The 18,900-nt window shown below is 38.1% G+C and overlaps 1 protein-coding gene across 21 annotated transcripts in view; it reads left to right on the top strand.

Annotated features, from left to right (window-relative positions):
* ilkap (integrin-linked kinase-associated serine/threonine phosphatase) overlaps nucleotides 1-17,674 on the top strand; it is a 51,975-nt gene extending 34,301 nt beyond the window's left edge. For all 21 annotated transcript variants that reach the window (XM_059949812.1, XM_059949855.1, XM_059949873.1 and 18 more), the window contains 3 exons: nucleotides 8,928-9,047; nucleotides 14,933-15,014; nucleotides 16,523-17,674. In XM_059949812.1, the coding sequence (XP_059805795.1) occupies nucleotides 8,928-9,047; nucleotides 14,933-15,014; nucleotides 16,523-16,663 (343 nt within the window). In that variant the 3' untranslated portion in view covers nucleotides 16,664-17,674. The remainder of the gene's footprint in view (nucleotides 1-8,927; nucleotides 9,048-14,932; nucleotides 15,015-16,522) is intronic.
* Nucleotides 17,675-18,900: the final 1,226 nt, after the last annotated feature.

The raw sequence follows: 18,900 nt of genomic DNA, 5'->3' as shown, positions 1-18,900 counted from the left end.
AAGTAATAAAACTAACTTTATCATTAATGAAAGATTTAAACCTGATTGATATATGGAGAAAAATTAATCCAAGAGAAAGAGATTATTCATTTTATTCAAATAGACATAAAATGTACTCAAGAATTTATTTTTTTTATTATCAAAAAATATTCAGGATAGAGTGAAAAGTGTGGAATATAAAGCAAGAATACTGTCTGATCATTCCCCCTTGATAATGACAATGATAATGATGGATAAGGAGGAATCGATCTATAGATGGAGATTTAATTCAATTTTATTAAAACGTTAAGTTTTTGTGATTTTATGAAAAAACAGATTCAATTTTTTTTTGGATACAAATTTACATTCAGTTGAAAATAAAATTGTATTATGGGAAGCAATGAAAGCATATTTAAGGGGTCAGATTATAAGTTATACATCTAAAATTAAGAAGGAATACATGGCAGAAATAGATCAATTGGAAAAAGAATCTCAAAGGTATATGACAGAAGAAAAACGCAGACAACTTGTTAATAAAAAATTACAGTATAATACACCCCAGACATATCGTACAGAAAAAGTAATTATGAGAACTAAACAGAAATATTATGAATTAGGTGAAAGATCACGTAAGATTCTTGCTTGGCAGTTGAAAACAGAACAGGCTTCTAAAACAATAAATGCAATTAGAACAAGTGTAAATAAGGTTACTTATAAACCTTTAGAAATTAATGAAACTTTAAAAAAATTTTATACTGAACTATATCAATCAGAATCACAAAATAAGATTGCTGAGATAGATAAATTTTTATCACAAATAACCCTTCCAAAATTAAATTTGGAAGAACAGAAAGGATTAGATATGCCCTTGACATTAAAAGAGGTTGAAGAAGCTTTAGGATCACTTCAGAGTAATAAATCCCCAGGAGAAGATGGTTTTCCTGCTGAATTTTATAAAAAATGTAAAGATTTATTAATTCCTCCTTTTATGGAATTAATATACCAAGTGGAAAGAATGCATAAACTCCCACAATCTTTTTTAACAGCGATCATAACTGTATTGCCAAAAAAAGATCCTTTAAAACCAACATCATATAGACCTATTTCTTTGTTGAATACAGATTATAAAATAATAGCAAAAATTTTATCTAATAGAATATCTAAATATTTACCAAAATTAATACATTTGGATCAAACAGGTTTTATTAAAAACAGACAATCAATGGATAATATAACCCAGTTACTTAGTATAATTCATTTGGCACAAAAAAGAGAGGAAATGAGTGTGGCATTTGCTTTGGATGCAGAAAAAGCATTTGATAGATTGGATGGGATTTTTTATTTAAGGTATTGGAAAAATATGAGTTAGGAAAATCTTTTATACAATGGATTAAAACTTTAAATACTAATCCTCAAACTGAAGTAGTTACAAATGGTCAGATTTCAACATCATTTTGCTTAACGAGGTCAACTAGACAAGGCTGCCCATTATCACCTGCTTTATTTGTATTAACAATAGAACTATTAGCTGAATTAATTAGAACAGATTCAGACATTGGGGGCATTAGAGTTAATCAAGAAGAATATATTTATTTGCTGATGATGTTTTGATTTATTTAACAAACCCTTGCAATCTTTGCAAAGATTATCTTTTAGGTTGGAAGAATATGGGAAAGTATCAGGGTATAAAGTAAATTGGGATAAAAGTGAAATTTTACCCCTTACCAAAGGAAATTATAATCAATGTCGATTAGTAACTCAATTTTGAAGGTCAATAACTGGGATAAACTATTTAGGTATTAGAGTTGATAATGATGTAAAAAAATTATATAAACAAAATTATTTGCCATTATTAAAAAAAATAAAAGAGGATCTGATAAATGGATGATGTTACCAATAACATTAATAGGTAGAGTTAATGCTGTAAAAATGAATATATTTCCTAGATTGCAATGTTTATTCCAAACTTTACCAATACAATTACCTCAGAAGTTTTTTCAAGAACTGAATAAATATGTAAGGAAATTTCTTTGGAAAGGAAAGATGTCAAGAATATCATTGGAAAAATTGATGTGTAAATTTGATTTAGGAGAGTTACAACTTCCGAATTTTAAGAATTATTATAAAGCAAATCAACTTAGATTCATTATGTCTTTTCTTGTTGAAAAAAAACCGGCATGGATTAGAATAGAATTAGATAAGATAGGAGAAAACATACCAGAAGATTTTATATATAAATGGGAATCCAAATGGATATGGGAAAAAAAAGAATCCCCTATATTAAGACATTTGATTGATTTATGGAATAAGGTAAATATGGATGATGAAATAAAGAAATTTTTATTAGCAAAAAGAACTTTAATTCAAAATAGGCTTATTCCTTTTACAATGGATAATAAACTTTTACATAATTGGTTCCAAAAGGGGATTAAATATATAGGTGATTGTGAAGGAGGTATATTGATGTTGTTTGATCAATTAAAAAATAAAAATAAAATATCAAACAACACTCTTTTCTGTTACTTTCAATTAAAGGCTTATTTACGAGAAAAGCTGGGTCAAACAATGTTGATGCCAAAACCTAGTGAAATAGAAATATTAATTCAAAAAGGAAATATTAAAAAAATTACATCTTGTATGTACAATTTGATTCAAAACCAGACATTTGAATCTGGAATTCATAAATCAAGACAAAAATGGGAATCTGATTTGAATGCTAAAATTGATGGAAAAAGTTGGTCAAGATTATGTTCTGATAGTATGATAAATACAATAAATGTTTGACTTGGATTAATACAATATAATTTTTTATATCAATTATATATAACAACACAGAAAATAGATTACATTCAAATATGTCTGACCAATGTTTTCAATGTAATCAAGAAATTGATACTTTTTTACATTCTACTTGTTCTTGTTTTAAAATTCAACCATTTTGGATAAATTTAAGACTTTTATTGGAACAAATTACTAGAGTACAACTCCCACATAGTCCAATGTTATTTTTATTAGGAGAGATTGAAGGGACAATACCGAAACTTAAATTGAATAAGTATCAGAAAAAATTTATAAAAATTGCATTGGCAGTAGCTAAAAAAGTTATCGCAGTTACTTGGAAATCTGATTTATATTTAACTATGGATTGTTGGAATAATGAAATATATAGTTGTATTCCACTTGAAAAAAATTACATATAATCTAAGAAATGAATATGATATATTTTTGAAAATTTGGCTCCCATACCTACAAAAGATGGGATTAAATATATAGGTTCTTTGAAGATAAAATTTTAAAGTAATTGAGGAAAGTAAAAATAAATACTAAAATTATTTTGAACTCCATGGAGCATGTGGGGATCCTCCGATATCCAGGCATTCTTTTTTCTTTCTTTTTTTTCTTTCTTTAGATAAGGGTTAAGGAGGGGGGAGGATCAATATTATTTTTCTTTTTTTTCTCATTACATTTATTCTTTGAAATTTTCTAAAAAATTTAACAAACAAACAAACAAACAAATAAATAAATAAAAGGTAAAATATATACTAAGACAAACGTTTGACTACCTGACGCTAAATAAAACCTGATGTACCTGTAAGAGGACTTCGGATTTTTTTTGATCCCAATGCACGATAACCCACGCACATCCTCCCAAATACTTCATCTCTAGATTACTTATAATACCTAATACAATATAAATGCTATGTAAAATGGTTGTTATAGTGCATTGTTTAGGGAATAATGACAAGTAAAAAACTGTCTGTACATGCTCGAACAACAAGTGCTGGAAGAGCACTTCTGGGTTTTCGCGATTCGCGGTTGGTTGAATTCGTGCATGTGGAATCCACAGATAAGGAGGGCCGACTGTACTTCGTTCTATAAAGGCCAATGTACCAAAAGCTCTCTTTACTACCCTATCTACCTGTGACGCCACTTTTAGGGAATTTTGTATCTGTATTCCCAGATCCCTGTGTTCTACTGCACGCCTCAGTGCCCTACCATTTACCTTGTATGTTCTAACTTGGTTTTTCCTTCCAAAGTGCAAAGTGATTATGTGAAATATACTGGAAAGAGTGGTGGAAGCAGTGTCATTAACAACTATCAGGAGGGATCAACAGGAGCTCTTGAAGTGCTGATTGAAGGGATAAATACGCATGGATCCCCACTGGATAGCATTGACATTATGAATCAAAAAGCTGGCTTCCATATTGTGACTCTAAGAAAATGGACTAAGGTAGCATAGGTGTAACGATGGGTGTTTGATGGTGTACAGGGTACTGATCGGGCTAAAGACCCTGTGTCTCAGTTGTATTTCCAGATGACTCAAAGACACTTTGGGAACAGTAGGGAAAATAAAGTAAAATAAAATCAATGGATAATAGAAAAGATAGAGGGTATAAAAGACTCAAAGTAGCTTGTTAGAGATGCCTGGTTGTTAACACAAACAAAATATAAGCTAATTAAGGAAATCTCAGAGAGGAATTTTAAAAGAAATCAGCAGACTGCTGGCAAATATAAAGAGGAATTCTAAAATATTCAATAGGCACATGAGGAGGGAACAGGTTCTAAGTGAGAAGTAAGGTTGAGCAGAGGTCAAAAAATATGAGGAAGAGAAACTTTCAGATGTCAGACTTGGGAGGGAAGTGGTTAATGATAAGCAGGGGCGATCTTGCAGAAAAATAAGTGGGGACAGAATTAGTAGTCACTTGACCAAGAAGGGATTGATTGGGAAAGCCATCATGACCTTTTTAAAAGCAAATGGCGTCTTTGATGTAATAGAATGTGTTGATTAGGGAATATCTGTTGGTGTGTTTATATAGGTTTTCAAAAAGCTGTTCATTGGATATCTCATAGCAAATGTCATCATGGTATAAAAGAGGATTGGACTGCATAGATCAAAATTCGCTAAGTGAGAATCTGTAGTCATGAATAGTTATTTTTGCACTGCGGAGAATAAATCTAGGGCTTGGTACTAAGACAACAGCTTTCCTTAATATATTAATAGCTTGAATTTGTGTTTATAGGATTAAGCTACAGTAGAGGGGGCTGAAGTGTAACATTATGGAGGTTCATAAAGTTATAAGAGGCACAGATAGGGCAGATGGTCACACTTTTTCCTCGGCTAGGAAAGTTGAAAACTAGAGGGCATTGGTATAATGAGAAGGGTAGAATTTAAAGGGAACCTGAGGGTCACTTCACTCAGAGGGTAGTGGTTATATGGAGTGAGTTGCTAGAGCAGGAACAGTTTAATGTCTAAAAGACATTTAGACAATTATATCAATAAGAAAGGTTTGGAGGGATATGGGCCAAACTTGGATAGCCATCTCAGTCAGCACTGAGTTGGGCACCGACTCTCGTTTCTGTGCTGTATTTCTTAATCACTCTCGAGTACAGTTACAAAATTGTGAGAATGATGTTATCAGATTTCACAGAGGTGGAGATGGGGTGCTAGAAAGAGCAAACAGATCATGAGAAATGTGATACATTTTGCTGGGAAAAATGACAAGATGATATAAAATGTAGGGTACAATTCTAAAAGTACAAGAACAAAAATCTTGGATTCTACATGCATTGGCTTGTTGAATGTGGTAGGTAGGCAGGCTTTTGTTAATCTTGTAAACCTGGGCAAGGTTTTTTTTTATGGAAGACTGGCAGTTGCCCAAGCTGCAAGTCTCCCCTCTCCACAGCATCAATGTTGTCCAAGGGAAGGGCATTAGGACCCATACAGCTTGGCACCGGTGTCATCGCAGAGTAATGTGTTAAGTGCCTTGCTCAAGGACACACATGCAAGCCTCAGCCAAGGCTCAAATTAGTGACCTCTAGATAACTAGACGATCGCCTTAACCACTTGGCCACGCGCCAACACACTTGAATGTGGTAGGGCAGGTTGAAAGCGGTTAAAAGATCATAGAGGATCATTGGCTTAATAAATTGAGACGCATTGTGCAAGAGTAAAGACATCATAATGATCCTTTGGATTGGTGGATTGGACAGTATTCAGGGATTCATCTTGGAAGTCTGGATGTGTTGCAGTTGTCACTGACTTCTATTAAAACCTGTGTAGATCACTGTGTCCCTACGAAAACTTGCTGTACATTCCCAAACCAAAAGCCATGGATGAACCAGGAGCCCCATAGTTTGCTGAGGGCCAGATGTATGCCTAAATCTGCATTTAAGTCTGGCGACCCAGGTCTGTACGAGAAAACCAAGTATGGCTTGTGGAGGGCTATTTCAAGAGCTAAGAAACAATTCTGAGGGATGTTAGAAGCAACGTTGGATGCCCATTGACTCTGGCAGGGTTTACAGGCCATTACTTCCTACAAGGCAAAACCTAACATTGTGAATGAGTGATACTTCACTTCCAAATGAGCCCAATGAATTTTATGCTTGCTTTGGAAGGGAGACTAAAACTAGTCATGAGAGTTTGGTCATGACTAGAAATCAACTTCTGTTTCAGTAAGGACCTGGACCCACTGCAATTTGCCTATCGCTGCAATAGATCTACAGCAGATGTGATCTCAATAGCTCTCCACTTGGCCTTGGATCACCTAGACAATACAAATACCTATATCAGGATGCTGTTTATTGACTATAGCTGAGTGCTGAACACCATCATTCCTGCATCCCTGATCAAAAAGTGACAGAACCTGGGCATCTGTACCTCCCTCTGTAACTGGATCCTCGACTTCCTCACTGGAAGATCACAATCTAGCAGATTGGAAATAACATTTCCACCTCACTGACTATCAACACTGGTGCACCTCAGGGATGTGTGCTTAGCCCACTGCTGTACTCTCTCTACACCCATGTTTGTGTGGCCAGGCAGAGCTCAAATGTCATCTATAAATTTGCTGATGATACAACCATTGTTGGCAGAATCTCAAATGGTAATGAGAGGGTGTATAGGAGCTTGTTGAGTAATGTCGTAACAACAACCTTGTACTCATTGCTAGTAAGATCAAAGAGCTGATTGCGGACTAAAGAAAGAATAGAACAAGTGAACGCAAACCAATCCTCATAGAGGGATCAGAAGTGGAGAGAGTGATCAACTTCAAGTTTCTGGATTAATATATCTGAGGACCTAACCTGGATGTAATCTATTGATGCAGCTATAAGGAAGGCAAAACAATGGCTATATTTCATTAGAAGCTTGAGGAGATTGTTTGTCATCTAAAACAAAACTTCTACAGATGTACTGTAGGGAGCATTCTAACTGGCTGCATCACCATCTAGTATGGGGGTTGGGGGCAACTGCATAGGATTGGAGTAAGTTGCAGAAAGTTGTAAAATTAGTCAGTTCCATCATGGAGACTAACCACCGTAATATACAAGATATCTTCAAGGAGCAGTGCATCAGGAAGGTGGCTTCTATTATTAAGGACCCACAGCACCCAGGACATGCCCTGTTCCCATTGTTACAGTCAGGAAAGAGGTACCGAAACCTGAAGGCAGACACTTAACGAATCAGAAACAGCTTTTTCCCCTCTGCCATCCAATTTCTAAATGGTAATGGAACCCATGAACACTACCTCACTGCTTTTTATTTTATTTATTTCTGTTTTTACACTACTTATTTTAAACTAACTATTTAATATACATATTTTTACTGTAATTCAGTTTTTTTTCTCTATCACGTATAGATAAAATTCTATACGCTGCTGTAAAGTTAACAAATTTCATGGCATATGCTGGCTGTATTAAGTCTGATTCTGATTATAAAATCCATTATTAGTTTATTGCGCCTGGTTCTGGTGGTAGAGTTGCTGTCTCACAGCAACAGGAACCCAGCTTCAGTTCTGAACCTGATGCTATTTGTGTGGATTTTATACATTTTTCTTACGACCTAATAGGTTTCCTTTGTCTGCTCTGGTTTACTCCCATATTCCAAAAGCATTCTGATTTATTCAGTAACTGATGACGTGTAGTGGAGTTGTAGGCTCTAGGAAGAATAAAGAAAGATCAGGGAATGATTCGTGTACAAATGGACACACCATGGTTGGCATGGGCAGTGAGCTGAAATGACTACTTCATTGCTATTCACTCCATAAATTTAATTGTATAACGTTGTGAAGGCTTTAGCAAGAGTGCTGAAAAGATTTACCAAAATGATTCTAAAGAAGTTGAACCTTAGTTATGTCTACAAGGTTAGGAAGCTGTTCTCCTTGGATAGGAGGGGGTTCTAGCACTTGGGGGTGGGGCGAGTAGACAAGGGCTGGACACAATGAATGTGATCAACCAAAAGAAGTGCAGTAAAGAGTTTTTGTAAATGGGCGCAGGTTTATTTCTGGTGTTCAAGTGGGAACTGGGTTCAGAAAGAAATGAATTTGAACGTTTTGGCAGAGAGTGGGATTCGTTGGATTTCTCTTGTGCAAAGGCAGCAAGGATTTATTGGTCTGAATGGCTTCGAAGGCAGGATAGGTTGGTAGAATAAATTAAGTATTATGGTTTCATTAATTTTACACCTATACTTACTATATGATCTGTCCTTGCCAGTGTGATTATTAAGTCAAACGAGGGAAGTTGCTTCCCTTAAATATTTGTGTGTAGTCACTTGGTGACATTGCAGTGGTTTGGTTTTCTTGTAGCTGAAGGTATCACAGCAGCGATCATCCCATGATTGGGCACAGTGTGCCTTTCTCTGAGGTGATTCATCTTGGATTAGATACTTTTCAAGCAAATTAATCATGTTCTGCAGAAGATGGCATTATCACAAACAGTAGTTATAGTAACATCCCAATTCTTGCAGCATTGATCCTTGGGTTGCTGATTTTTTTTTTACAGTTTCTGACTTGTTCCAAGTGGATGGGACCTTTCACCCAGCCCAGCTGCAGAATTGCCTTGCTGAGAGGGAGAAACAAATGGCTTTCATTTAAAATTGGTTCTTATCCTTGGTCTTGCTTATTCTATGTGTTGCATTGTGTGAAGACTAATGTTGATTCACGTTTGCACAGGGATGGTCGCGTGATGGGTATGCTGGAGGTGTCGCGCTCTATTGGAGATGGGCAGTACAAGCACTGTGGTGTTACCTCAGTACCAGATGTCAGACGCTGTCCATTAACGTTTAACGACAGGTATGGTGGAACCGTTGCTACTGCAAATCTTGTGTATTTATTAGTCATTATTTATACTCCTTTTGTTTCTGGGACTTGGGTATAAAGGATGAGAAGTGGCATGAATGATTTGTCTCCTGATGGGATTCAGCATGTTCCTGCCTCTTTAGTATCTAACTGATTCACATTGAATTTAAAGGTGGTTAGGTAAATCTACTCCTGCGTATTTTGCTTTCTAATTATTTTCTTTCAGTGTTCCTCAATGTGAGAAGATTAGATGCAACCTTTATGAAGGCAACTTTTCTGATGAAAAGTCACCAGCCTGAAACATGTAATTTGTTATCTCTTTATGGACACTCTGTATTTTTTTGTATTCGTTGTTTTTATTTTACATTTCCAGCAGTAGTATGTTTTGTTTTGCTTTTGGAATGAACATTTCACAACTGTGTATTTGTGAAGTGTTGTACCTTGGTAGGTCAAATGTAAAGAAGCCAGTACACTGTTAAGAGTAAGACCCTTAAGTGTTCATGAGCAGAGGGGTCTTGGAGTGTCTTAGCTCCCTGAAAGCGGCTAATCAGGTTGATAGGGTGCTTAAGAAGGCATATGGCATGCTTGCCTTTATCAGTCAATGCACTGATTTCAAAAGACAGGCATGCATGTTGCAGCTTTATAAAGCTCTAGTTAGACCACATTTACAGTTTTGCATACAGTTCTAATCATCCCATTATAGGAAAGATGGATTTGGAGAGAGAGAGCAGAAGAGGTTTACCAGGATGTTGCCTGGATTAGAGGGCATGTGCTATTATAAGAGGTTGGACACACTTGGGTTGTTTTTTCTGGAGTAGTGGAGGTTGAGGGGAGATCTGACAGAGGTATATAGGATTATGAGAGGCATTGATAAACAGAGGTATCTTATCACAGAGTTGAAATTCTAATACCAGAGGGCATGCACTTAAGATGAGAGGGGATAATTTCAAAAGAGATGTGAGAGGCAAGTTTTTTTTTACACAGAGTTGTGGGTGACTAGAATGCACTGATTGGGGTGGTGATAGAGGCAGAAATATTTTGAGATATTTAGATGGGCATATGAATGAGAGGAAAATGGAAGGATATGGATATTGTCTAGGCAGAAGAGATTAGTTTAGTTAGGCACTTCGTTACCATTCTAATTGGTTTGTGAGCTGCAGGGCCTCTCCTGTGCTGTACCATTTGAAGTTCACAACTTGAGATGGGGTGGTATAGTGGATGAGACAGACTGGCATTGGATGTTCCTGTTCACATAATTCTACAATTTTGAATCCACCACATGGATGGTTAGCGCTGTGGCTGCCTTCATCAATCACCCTCGTCACCTTGTCAAGAAGCCTCTTCTTCATTACTCACTGCAATCTGCAGTTTCCCTTTAAGCAGTGTACCTTTAAATCAACTTAATGATCCTCAGATTTTACGATCTTATGAAGGACTCAGCGAACTTAACTCTCAAGCAAGCAGGTGCAGTACCTTTAAGTGCACAAAGGTCATTGCCATGGCCTGAGGTGAGATAAGAGGGAATTCCAAGCCAGGCTGAGATGCAGAGGGATGAGGACCCCTCTACCTAGCATCTTGTTAACAAATATGTAGTCATTGGAGAACAAAATTGGGGACCTGAGGGCAAGATTTTTGTTGGAGGGAAATGAGGGATCGTTGTGCTCTATGTTTGAATGAGACATGGCTTACTCCCAGCATGTCAGATACGGCGATCAGATCTGAAAGCTTTTTGATTTTTCCATATGGACCGAACTGCTTATTTTAGAAAGGACAAAAGGTGGAGTTGTGTGCTTTATGTTAAGTTCTCAGTGGTGCTCCGATGTGGTGGCATTCTCATCTTCCCCTGATCTTAAGCACCTAATGGTCAAATGCTGTTCATTTACCTGGGGAATTCTTCTTTATAATCCTGACTGCAGTTTACATACCATCAGCGGCCAACTGTAATCAGGCACTTGAGATACTGCATAATGCCGTCTTCAAACACAAAACAGGCCATCCTGACATATTTCAAATCATATTTGGGACTTTAACCAGGCTTGTTTGAAGAAAACCCTGCCCTGTTACCATCAGCATACAACTTATAGCACCACAGGTCCCAACACACTAGATGACTGTTATGATAAGGTAAGGATTGTCTACCATTCCATGCCCAGACTGCATTTCATTAGATCTGATCATTTGGCTATCCTACCTGCATACAGGTAGACACTGGTTGAAACCCAATGCAGTCTTTCATTGAACCTATTGTGAATTTATTGAGTGCACCTGCAAGAAAATGAATCTCAGGGTTGCATATTGTGACATATATGAACTTTGATAATTACTTTGAACACCCGCTTTCCTCTCCATCCCTCCACTTTCTGACCTGTTGCTCTGGTTCACATCCTCTTGCCAAACTAGATTAAACCCTCTAATAGCACTAAGAAACCTCCCAGCCAGGATGTTGGTTCCCTTCCAGTTCAGATGCAACCCTTCCCTCTTGTACAGGTTACCCATGCCCCAGAAAAGTTTCCAAAGATCCAAGAATCTGAAACCATGCCCCCTGCAGCAGTTCCTCAGCCACTTATTCATCTGTACTGTTATCCTATTCCTGCCTTGACTAGCATGTGGCACTGGTAGTAATCCAGGCAATACTGTCTTGGAGATCCTGCTATTCAACCTCTCTCATAATTACTCACTGTGATGGGTCTCTGTCTCCTTTCTACCTATGTCATTGGTGCCATAGGTACACCACAACTTCCAGCTGCTCACCCTTGCCCCCCTCACCCCTTGAGACACCCTGGAAAGCACCATCCTAGTTTCTCCTTCACAACCACAGAATCTCTTGTCTGTCTGCTTATAGAGCCAACTATCGCTAATGCTTTGCCTGCCTTTACCCTTCCCCGCTGAGCCTCAGTTGCCTGCAGTCATTCCCCCCCCCCCCCCCCCCCCCCCCACCGGCCCTTCACAACAGTATCCAAAGGAATGTACTTGTTGCTGAGAGGAATGGCAACAGTGGAACCCTGCACTGAATGCTTACTCCCCATACTTTTATTGGTGATTGGTGGTCACCCATCTATCTTAAGCCTGCACTTTGGGTGTAATTACTTCTTTAATTTCTTAATATAGTGGATTCCGGTTAATCAGGGCAGCCACTTGTTTAGGACAACTCTTAAAGAACAGAAACTAATTGAGAAAATAGCCAGGAGTCCTTTTGTTTATTTGAGACACTGTGCTGCTTGATTGGGACAGGAGACTATTGTGTAACAGTTTCTAACTAGCATCTAACTTGCCTGGCTGTTAGACACTATACTGTGCTTTAAGTGAACAGTTTTTAAATAGTCACAAAATGCTGGTGGAACACAACAGGCCAGGCAGTATCTATAGGGAGAAGCACTGTCGAAGTTTTGGGCTGAGACCCTTCGTCAGGACTAACTGAAAGGAAAGATAGAGATTACCTGCAGTAGGTGTCTGCACAGATTTTGTCAGTCCTGATGAAGGGTCTCCGCCTGAAACATTGACCATATTCTTTTCCATAGATGTTGAAAAGTTAAAGTCTGTGTCAAGCCTTATAGGTTTATCAGACCAGTGCTTATGCCGGTTTCGGTGGCGTGAAACGACTGAGAGTACGAGACTTGAGCTGGGTGGACTGGAGCAGCATGTGGTTAAGTGCCTTGCTCAAAGACACAACATGCTGCCTCAGCTGGGGCTCGAACTCACAACCTTCAGCTCACTAGTCCAACACCTTAACCACTTGGCCACATGCCACACATAGATGCTGAGTTCCTCCAGCATTTTGTGTGTGTTGCTTGCATTTCCAGCATCTGCAGATTTTCTCCTGTTTGTCGAACTGTTGCCAGCTTGGGCGAACCTCATTGCAGGCAGGCTGCGGGATAGTGAGTGAGCCAATCTTCTCCTCCATTTCACTGATTAAAGCTTCCATTGTTCACTGATTAAAGCGACAAGGGAGATTGAAACATCAAGGCAAATATGGAAGTTTGGAGATCGCTTGGGTGCTTCAGCGCTCTGCAATCTCCCGAGGATTCCGGGAGATAGTGCAGTGTGTGCAAACCTTGTAGCGGGTAGGCTGGCGGATGGGGTGCAAGCCAATATTTGATTCCACTTCACCGATTAAAGCTTCCATTGTGTGCTGATTAAAGCGATGAAGGAGATTGAAGCATTGAGGTGGGTGGAGAGGCTGAGCACCAGTTGCCTGCACTTTGATCATTCTGTACCAGAGAAGGGAAAGCCTGCCACTGTACCTGCAAACTCTGCATTTTGAATGTGGACTTGGACTATAGACTTTTTTTCCTGGTCTTACAGGTTTTTATGTTTTGTGTTTTTCACCCGATCTGTCCCTTTTTTTGTGCGGGAGGTGGTTTTGGGGGGGGGGGGGGTTGATCATGCTCCCTTTCTTTTCATTCTTGGTTTCATGGCTACCCGGAGAAGAAGAATTTCAGAGTTGTTTACTTTGTTAATAAATTAACCATTGAACATTAGATTAGTATATTAGAATTATGTGGAGAAGGTCCAATACCTGATCTAGCATGAATTAGCTGGCCAGTACTGAAGGAAAAAGAATACAGTGGATTTCATTGCTTTAGGGCCAAGAAGAGATGAGCAAGGAAGCAAGGTTATTTGTCTGAGTTCATGCAGTTATTTTTACTGTAGAATATAATGGTCTTGAAAAGAAAATCTCCAAAAGACGTACATAACTCTGACACAGCGAGCTTTAATATATTTTCCCTTGTAACTATGTGAAATATTTATAAGATAATACACTAAGTGCCCTGTTATGCCACATTGAAGCATGAGCTTCATGTTTGTATTTGGGTCTGAATTCCCATTCTAGTATGTTCCTTTTCCTGAAGCGTCAAGGTGAACCAGATGGATTTTGATATCATTAATTGTTCCTCTGCCGGTACCTGGAAATGGTCTCATTTGGTGAATTCTTTCACAGCTTACAATGAATTCATTGTGCCAAGATCATTCCAATTCTATATCCTATGCATGGCATGTGACATTTAGATAAAGCTTAGTCATATGCCTTTTAAGTACAGAATATTCTGTGAATAGTCATTGTCTGGGTTCACATTTGAAGAGTATTCCTGAGTACTGGCATATTAATAAGAATCACAACCTTCAAGAAGAGCAAAAGGTATCCTGGAAGTTTATTCTTAAAAGTATTCTTCCTTTTCTGATTTTTTTCCTTTGCAAACTATGGCTGATGCTCAGTTGCATGTGAAGCAGAGACCCGCATTTCCTCATCCTGTTATGTTCATCAAATTGTTGTGCACTTCCTTCTGACAGTATTTGATAGGTAGTGACAGCCTTGACAAATGGCTAATTCCGTTGCTCATTCAACTGACTTTAGCATTAAAGAGTAAATATGGGACTCACTCACCTGCTGGCAAGGCACTGCATTATAACATCTCACTGAGCTGTGATCGTAGCTGTTGATGTTTCAGATTGATGAGATTTATTATTGAGGAAATATTACTTCAAATGACATGGGAGAAGGGTTGGGAAATAGCTATGCTGTGGAGTGTTAAGGGTGTGTTCCTCATCAGAAATTAATGTTGATTTTCCCATGTGTCTCTCTTTCTAGTCATTGGATTCCTGAATGTAACTGCATTGTTTTGGTCTTGATGTTAAATGTATGTAACTTAATTGTGCAAAATATATTTATCAGCAGTAGTGACCTTTCTGGAATACATTCAGTAATGATATCATAATCTCTATCATTGGAGGCACGAAGCAGTGAAAGGACAAAATATTTTATGAAAACATGTTTGTCCAAATTCCTTATGATGTCAGGACCAGGTTGTGACTTGCATAGAATTTCTGGCTCTATTCTTTGCTACACTGATAATTTGCGTGATGTCCTGTCTTTCTTCCAGGTTTATTCTTCTGGCTTGCGATGGATTATTCAAAGCCTTCTCCCCAGAAGAAGCCATCCTCTTTGTTGCAGCAATACTTGAGGTAGTTTTCTGGCTGCAAATCATTTTTTTTGGGTTGAAGCTTGGAAATATTGTTTCTCATGAAGAACATTTGTCTTTTATTATATGTTGGCTGCATTGCTTAACCTCTCACATTCTCTGCTCTTAGATAACAGCATTAACCCCGATCCAGCAGTTTTGGGCACCATTACATCATTGTGACTTAGCATCATGTCTCTCTCACCCCGCCCCCCCAATCAGTCCTCTGTTTATCGTGTAAGAAAGCAAGAAACAGTGAGAAAATGCTCAGTCATTTAAGATGATCATGGCTGAATAACTTACCTCAGTGCTGCTTTCTTGCATTTCTCCAAATCCCTCAAAATCCTGCATAAAATCATCATAAAGGGAGAGTCTGCAGTAGATATCACTTTATACCTGGTTTCCACTTTGCAACACTTTGTCCATTGATACTTGACTGGGTGAAGGTGACATTGGAGGTCAAGGTTAGGGGGAAAATGAGTAATACTAAAATGTGCAGATAAAAGTGTTAAATATGTTGATTGTTACTGGAAAAATACACATTGATCTGCAGGGGCCAAAATAGGTCTTTATTAGTGAATGGGTATTCAGTATTCCATCGACATCAGTGGAAAGGAAAATCCCTCAACATGCAGTTTGCTTCCTCATACTTAGTCACTTCAGCAGAAAATAATTTTCACTGCTGTAATGTTTGCAAATGACTGCAGTCAGGCCAAATAGGTGAGCAAATCATTACCTGAGGTCGTTAGTAATAAGAGCTAACCACCTGTATGTCCAAAATATAGATGTACCAAAATCTGAGACAGAAATAGGTTAGTAATCCACAAGCTTATCTTAACTCTTGATGCCCGGTGTTCTTTGGAGTCCTCAATCAAGGATTGTAAAGCGTTATTATGTTGAATGTTTCAATTTTTTTATGCTGTTTGTTCCTGTTCTGGTGGTATTGAGGTCCATGTGTTTTGTTCAGATCCTGGATGATGTGATTCAGTTTGGTACAAACATTGGCACCTCAATTTAGATCTGGATCAGCGAACTGACAGTTCATGCAAATACCAGGGGATGGTGCACTCGAGCTGGTGGGTTACTCTTCATGGAAAAAAAATCAAATGAAACATACCCTATTTCAAAATAATAAATGTTCTATTCACCCCTTGCTTTTATTTTCTGTCTGTTCACTCAGTTTGTAACATTATTTATGTTGCCCTTTGAAATTGCGGGAAGCTTTGTCTTTTATTGAATTCAGCTTGAGCTGTTGTACTTTAAACGTCAGGGATTTTTTAAAAGTCCCATTTATCACTGCTTTGTTTTATTTCTGCCTTGTGATTTTCCTATTCAGTGGCTACATCTTGAAGAAGATGTGAGGAAATCCTGAAGATTGCAAAATACTAGCGTTTAGCTCCAAGCTCAATAGTGTCCTCCAAAACTTTTGTTTTAGTTGAGGTCTTCTCTGAGATGGCTCAGCTGTGTTCTAAACTCTATCCTTAATGACATGGTCTTTGTGTTTATCCACAGGATGAGACCCTGACAGCAAGGACTGGGAAAACTTCACAGGATGTGCGATTTGAAACCGCCTGTAACAGATTAGCAAATGAGGCCGTGCGCCGGGGATCTGCTGACAACGTGACCGTCATTTTGGTAGCTATCAGCCTCTAGCTGCCGAAGAACTGTCTTCACTATGAGCAACCTGCAAGTTACTGGGGGTGACCAGGAGGGATTGTGGATCCCAGAAAAAGACTAAACAAACTCAGGCCACTTATGGAACTTGATAATAAAATGCATATCTTTATTTACCCACTTAATCTCATCTCGCCATTGACCAACGCTCCTACATTTAAACCTCCATGCACCTGACTAGTGGCATGTCTTTTGACAAAAAGCTGTGCTTAGTGACATGGGCTGACTCTTAAGAGTTTTTCCTCAATGAAATAAATGCACAGAAATATCAAGCTGTTCCTGGAGCTCCTATAGCTATAGTGACACCTGTAAAAATTGGTTTCCCTGAATTTATCTGGCCAGAGATTGATTCAAGAAATTAACACACACAGCTACACCAGGAAAGAAATTTTAATACTGTCCTCCCAGACCAGATTGCAATATTTGAGAGTTAAATTTTGTTATTTTTCATGCTGTTGTTACTGTTGCCTTGTTTGTTCGTGTTGTGCTGGTATTGAGGATTGTATGTATTCATTAGATTCTGGATAAAGTCAATTCCTTTGCAAATATCTCTAATTTTTGCTCATCTGCTTTCTGCTTTTCAGAGAGGCAGATGTGAGGAAGTTTGTCAGACCTGATTTTCATTGAATTAAAATGAGCACTGAATTAATTGGAGACAGGCAAATATCACTCTCAGAAGGGTTACATAATCCACCATTTTGCCAAAATCAAGTAGCCCAATAAGCTGCAGCTTCCTTCTACTCGAAGGGTCAACTGTTCATCCTGATTTACAGAAGAGCCATGTGATTGTGATTAGCTGCACAGTCTCAACAACAAGTGATGATTTAACATAAGTGTATAAGATTTATGGACAATTAGTTACTGAGGCTCTGCACTGGTCTCTTAACTCTTGACTTAGTATAATAATAAGAACCTGATCGTGTAACACCATCAGGAAGAGTCAAGGACATGTCTGCTCCAACCATGGTTTTGAATCCTGAAGCACATCCATTTTATAGTCTGTTTTTATATCCACTCCCATTGTGACACTTGTTTCAGTGACAACATTAAGGTTGCTGGTTGACACATTTCATGGGAAAATCATAACTCAAATATGACTCCTTGAGTGGAATTTTCAGAATATGTTTACTATCAGTCTAGAATTTGTTTTAAAATGGCATCTGGATGTCTCTAACATACCTTCAAAGCAAAAGCCCATTAAAGACTGAGATTCAGCTGATGACATTGGAGAGTTATTCTCAGTGCTGGGGAGCTATACTTCGTAGCTACCTTTCAAGAATTTGAACACACTTTTAAACAGGTCATGAGCCCTGGCCTCAAGCTTAGCAATTAATGTAGTCAAAAAGGCCCCAGTGTTTACATTTTTACCTAAAATCACCCAAAATTTTTATAACTGACCATATCATTCACTCCTTGATTTTTAAGTGCAGGGTCAAGGGAAGCAATACTTTCAGACTGTTGAAATTTATGGGTAAGAATATGGGATTAAACCTGTTATCTGTATGTTATCTACACAATAATGATACCAGCAGCATCTGCATGTCACAGGCCCTTGTATTGGGATCCTGCAAAAGCAGCAGACGGCTCTCCCTGTTGCCCATCTTTGCTGATTGTCACTTTGGGGAAAATAAAGTACAAAACTCTTACTGTTTGGATTCACATGATTGCCTTCAGTGTCATCATTTCAGAATAGCTGCATATCCATAAAATAGATGCTTATCTGGAAGTTGCTCCAAGCCATTAGTTTGCTTTTTATTTTGAGGAATGATCATATTTCAGAATTGACTCGGAACCTGGAGAGTTTGTCAAGGGGACTGCATTTTTTTAGAATGGGAGAAAATAATGAAGGCATCTCCTTATTACAGCAAGACTGCTCTCTTTGAGGTTCTTGCTGATGTCCAAGAATCTCAATGCAAAATTTGAAGGAGTGGGTTCTAGAATTAAAGTTCAGACCTTTATGGTATTTTTTGATTTGCAAGTAGCTCTTTCAGAATGATCGTTTCTAAAGGAGTTTTGCAAAAAACATGTATTCAGACCATAAGACTTTGGAACAGAATTAGGCCATTCAGCCCATCAAGTCTGCTCCACCATTTGAACATGCCTGATCTATTTTCCTTTCAATCTGATTCTCCTGCCTTTTGTCTCAGCCTTTCATGCATACCCTGACAGCAAGAATCTATCAATGTCCACCTGAAACGTACTTAATGACCTGGCCT

This window comes from Hypanus sabinus, chromosome 2, assembly GCF_030144855.1.
Source record: "Hypanus sabinus isolate sHypSab1 chromosome 2, sHypSab1.hap1, whole genome shotgun sequence".
In the NCBI taxonomy this organism is placed as follows: domain Eukaryota; kingdom Metazoa; phylum Chordata; class Chondrichthyes; order Myliobatiformes; family Dasyatidae; genus Hypanus; species Hypanus sabinus.
This window is presented reverse-complemented; position numbering and strand designations above follow the sequence as displayed.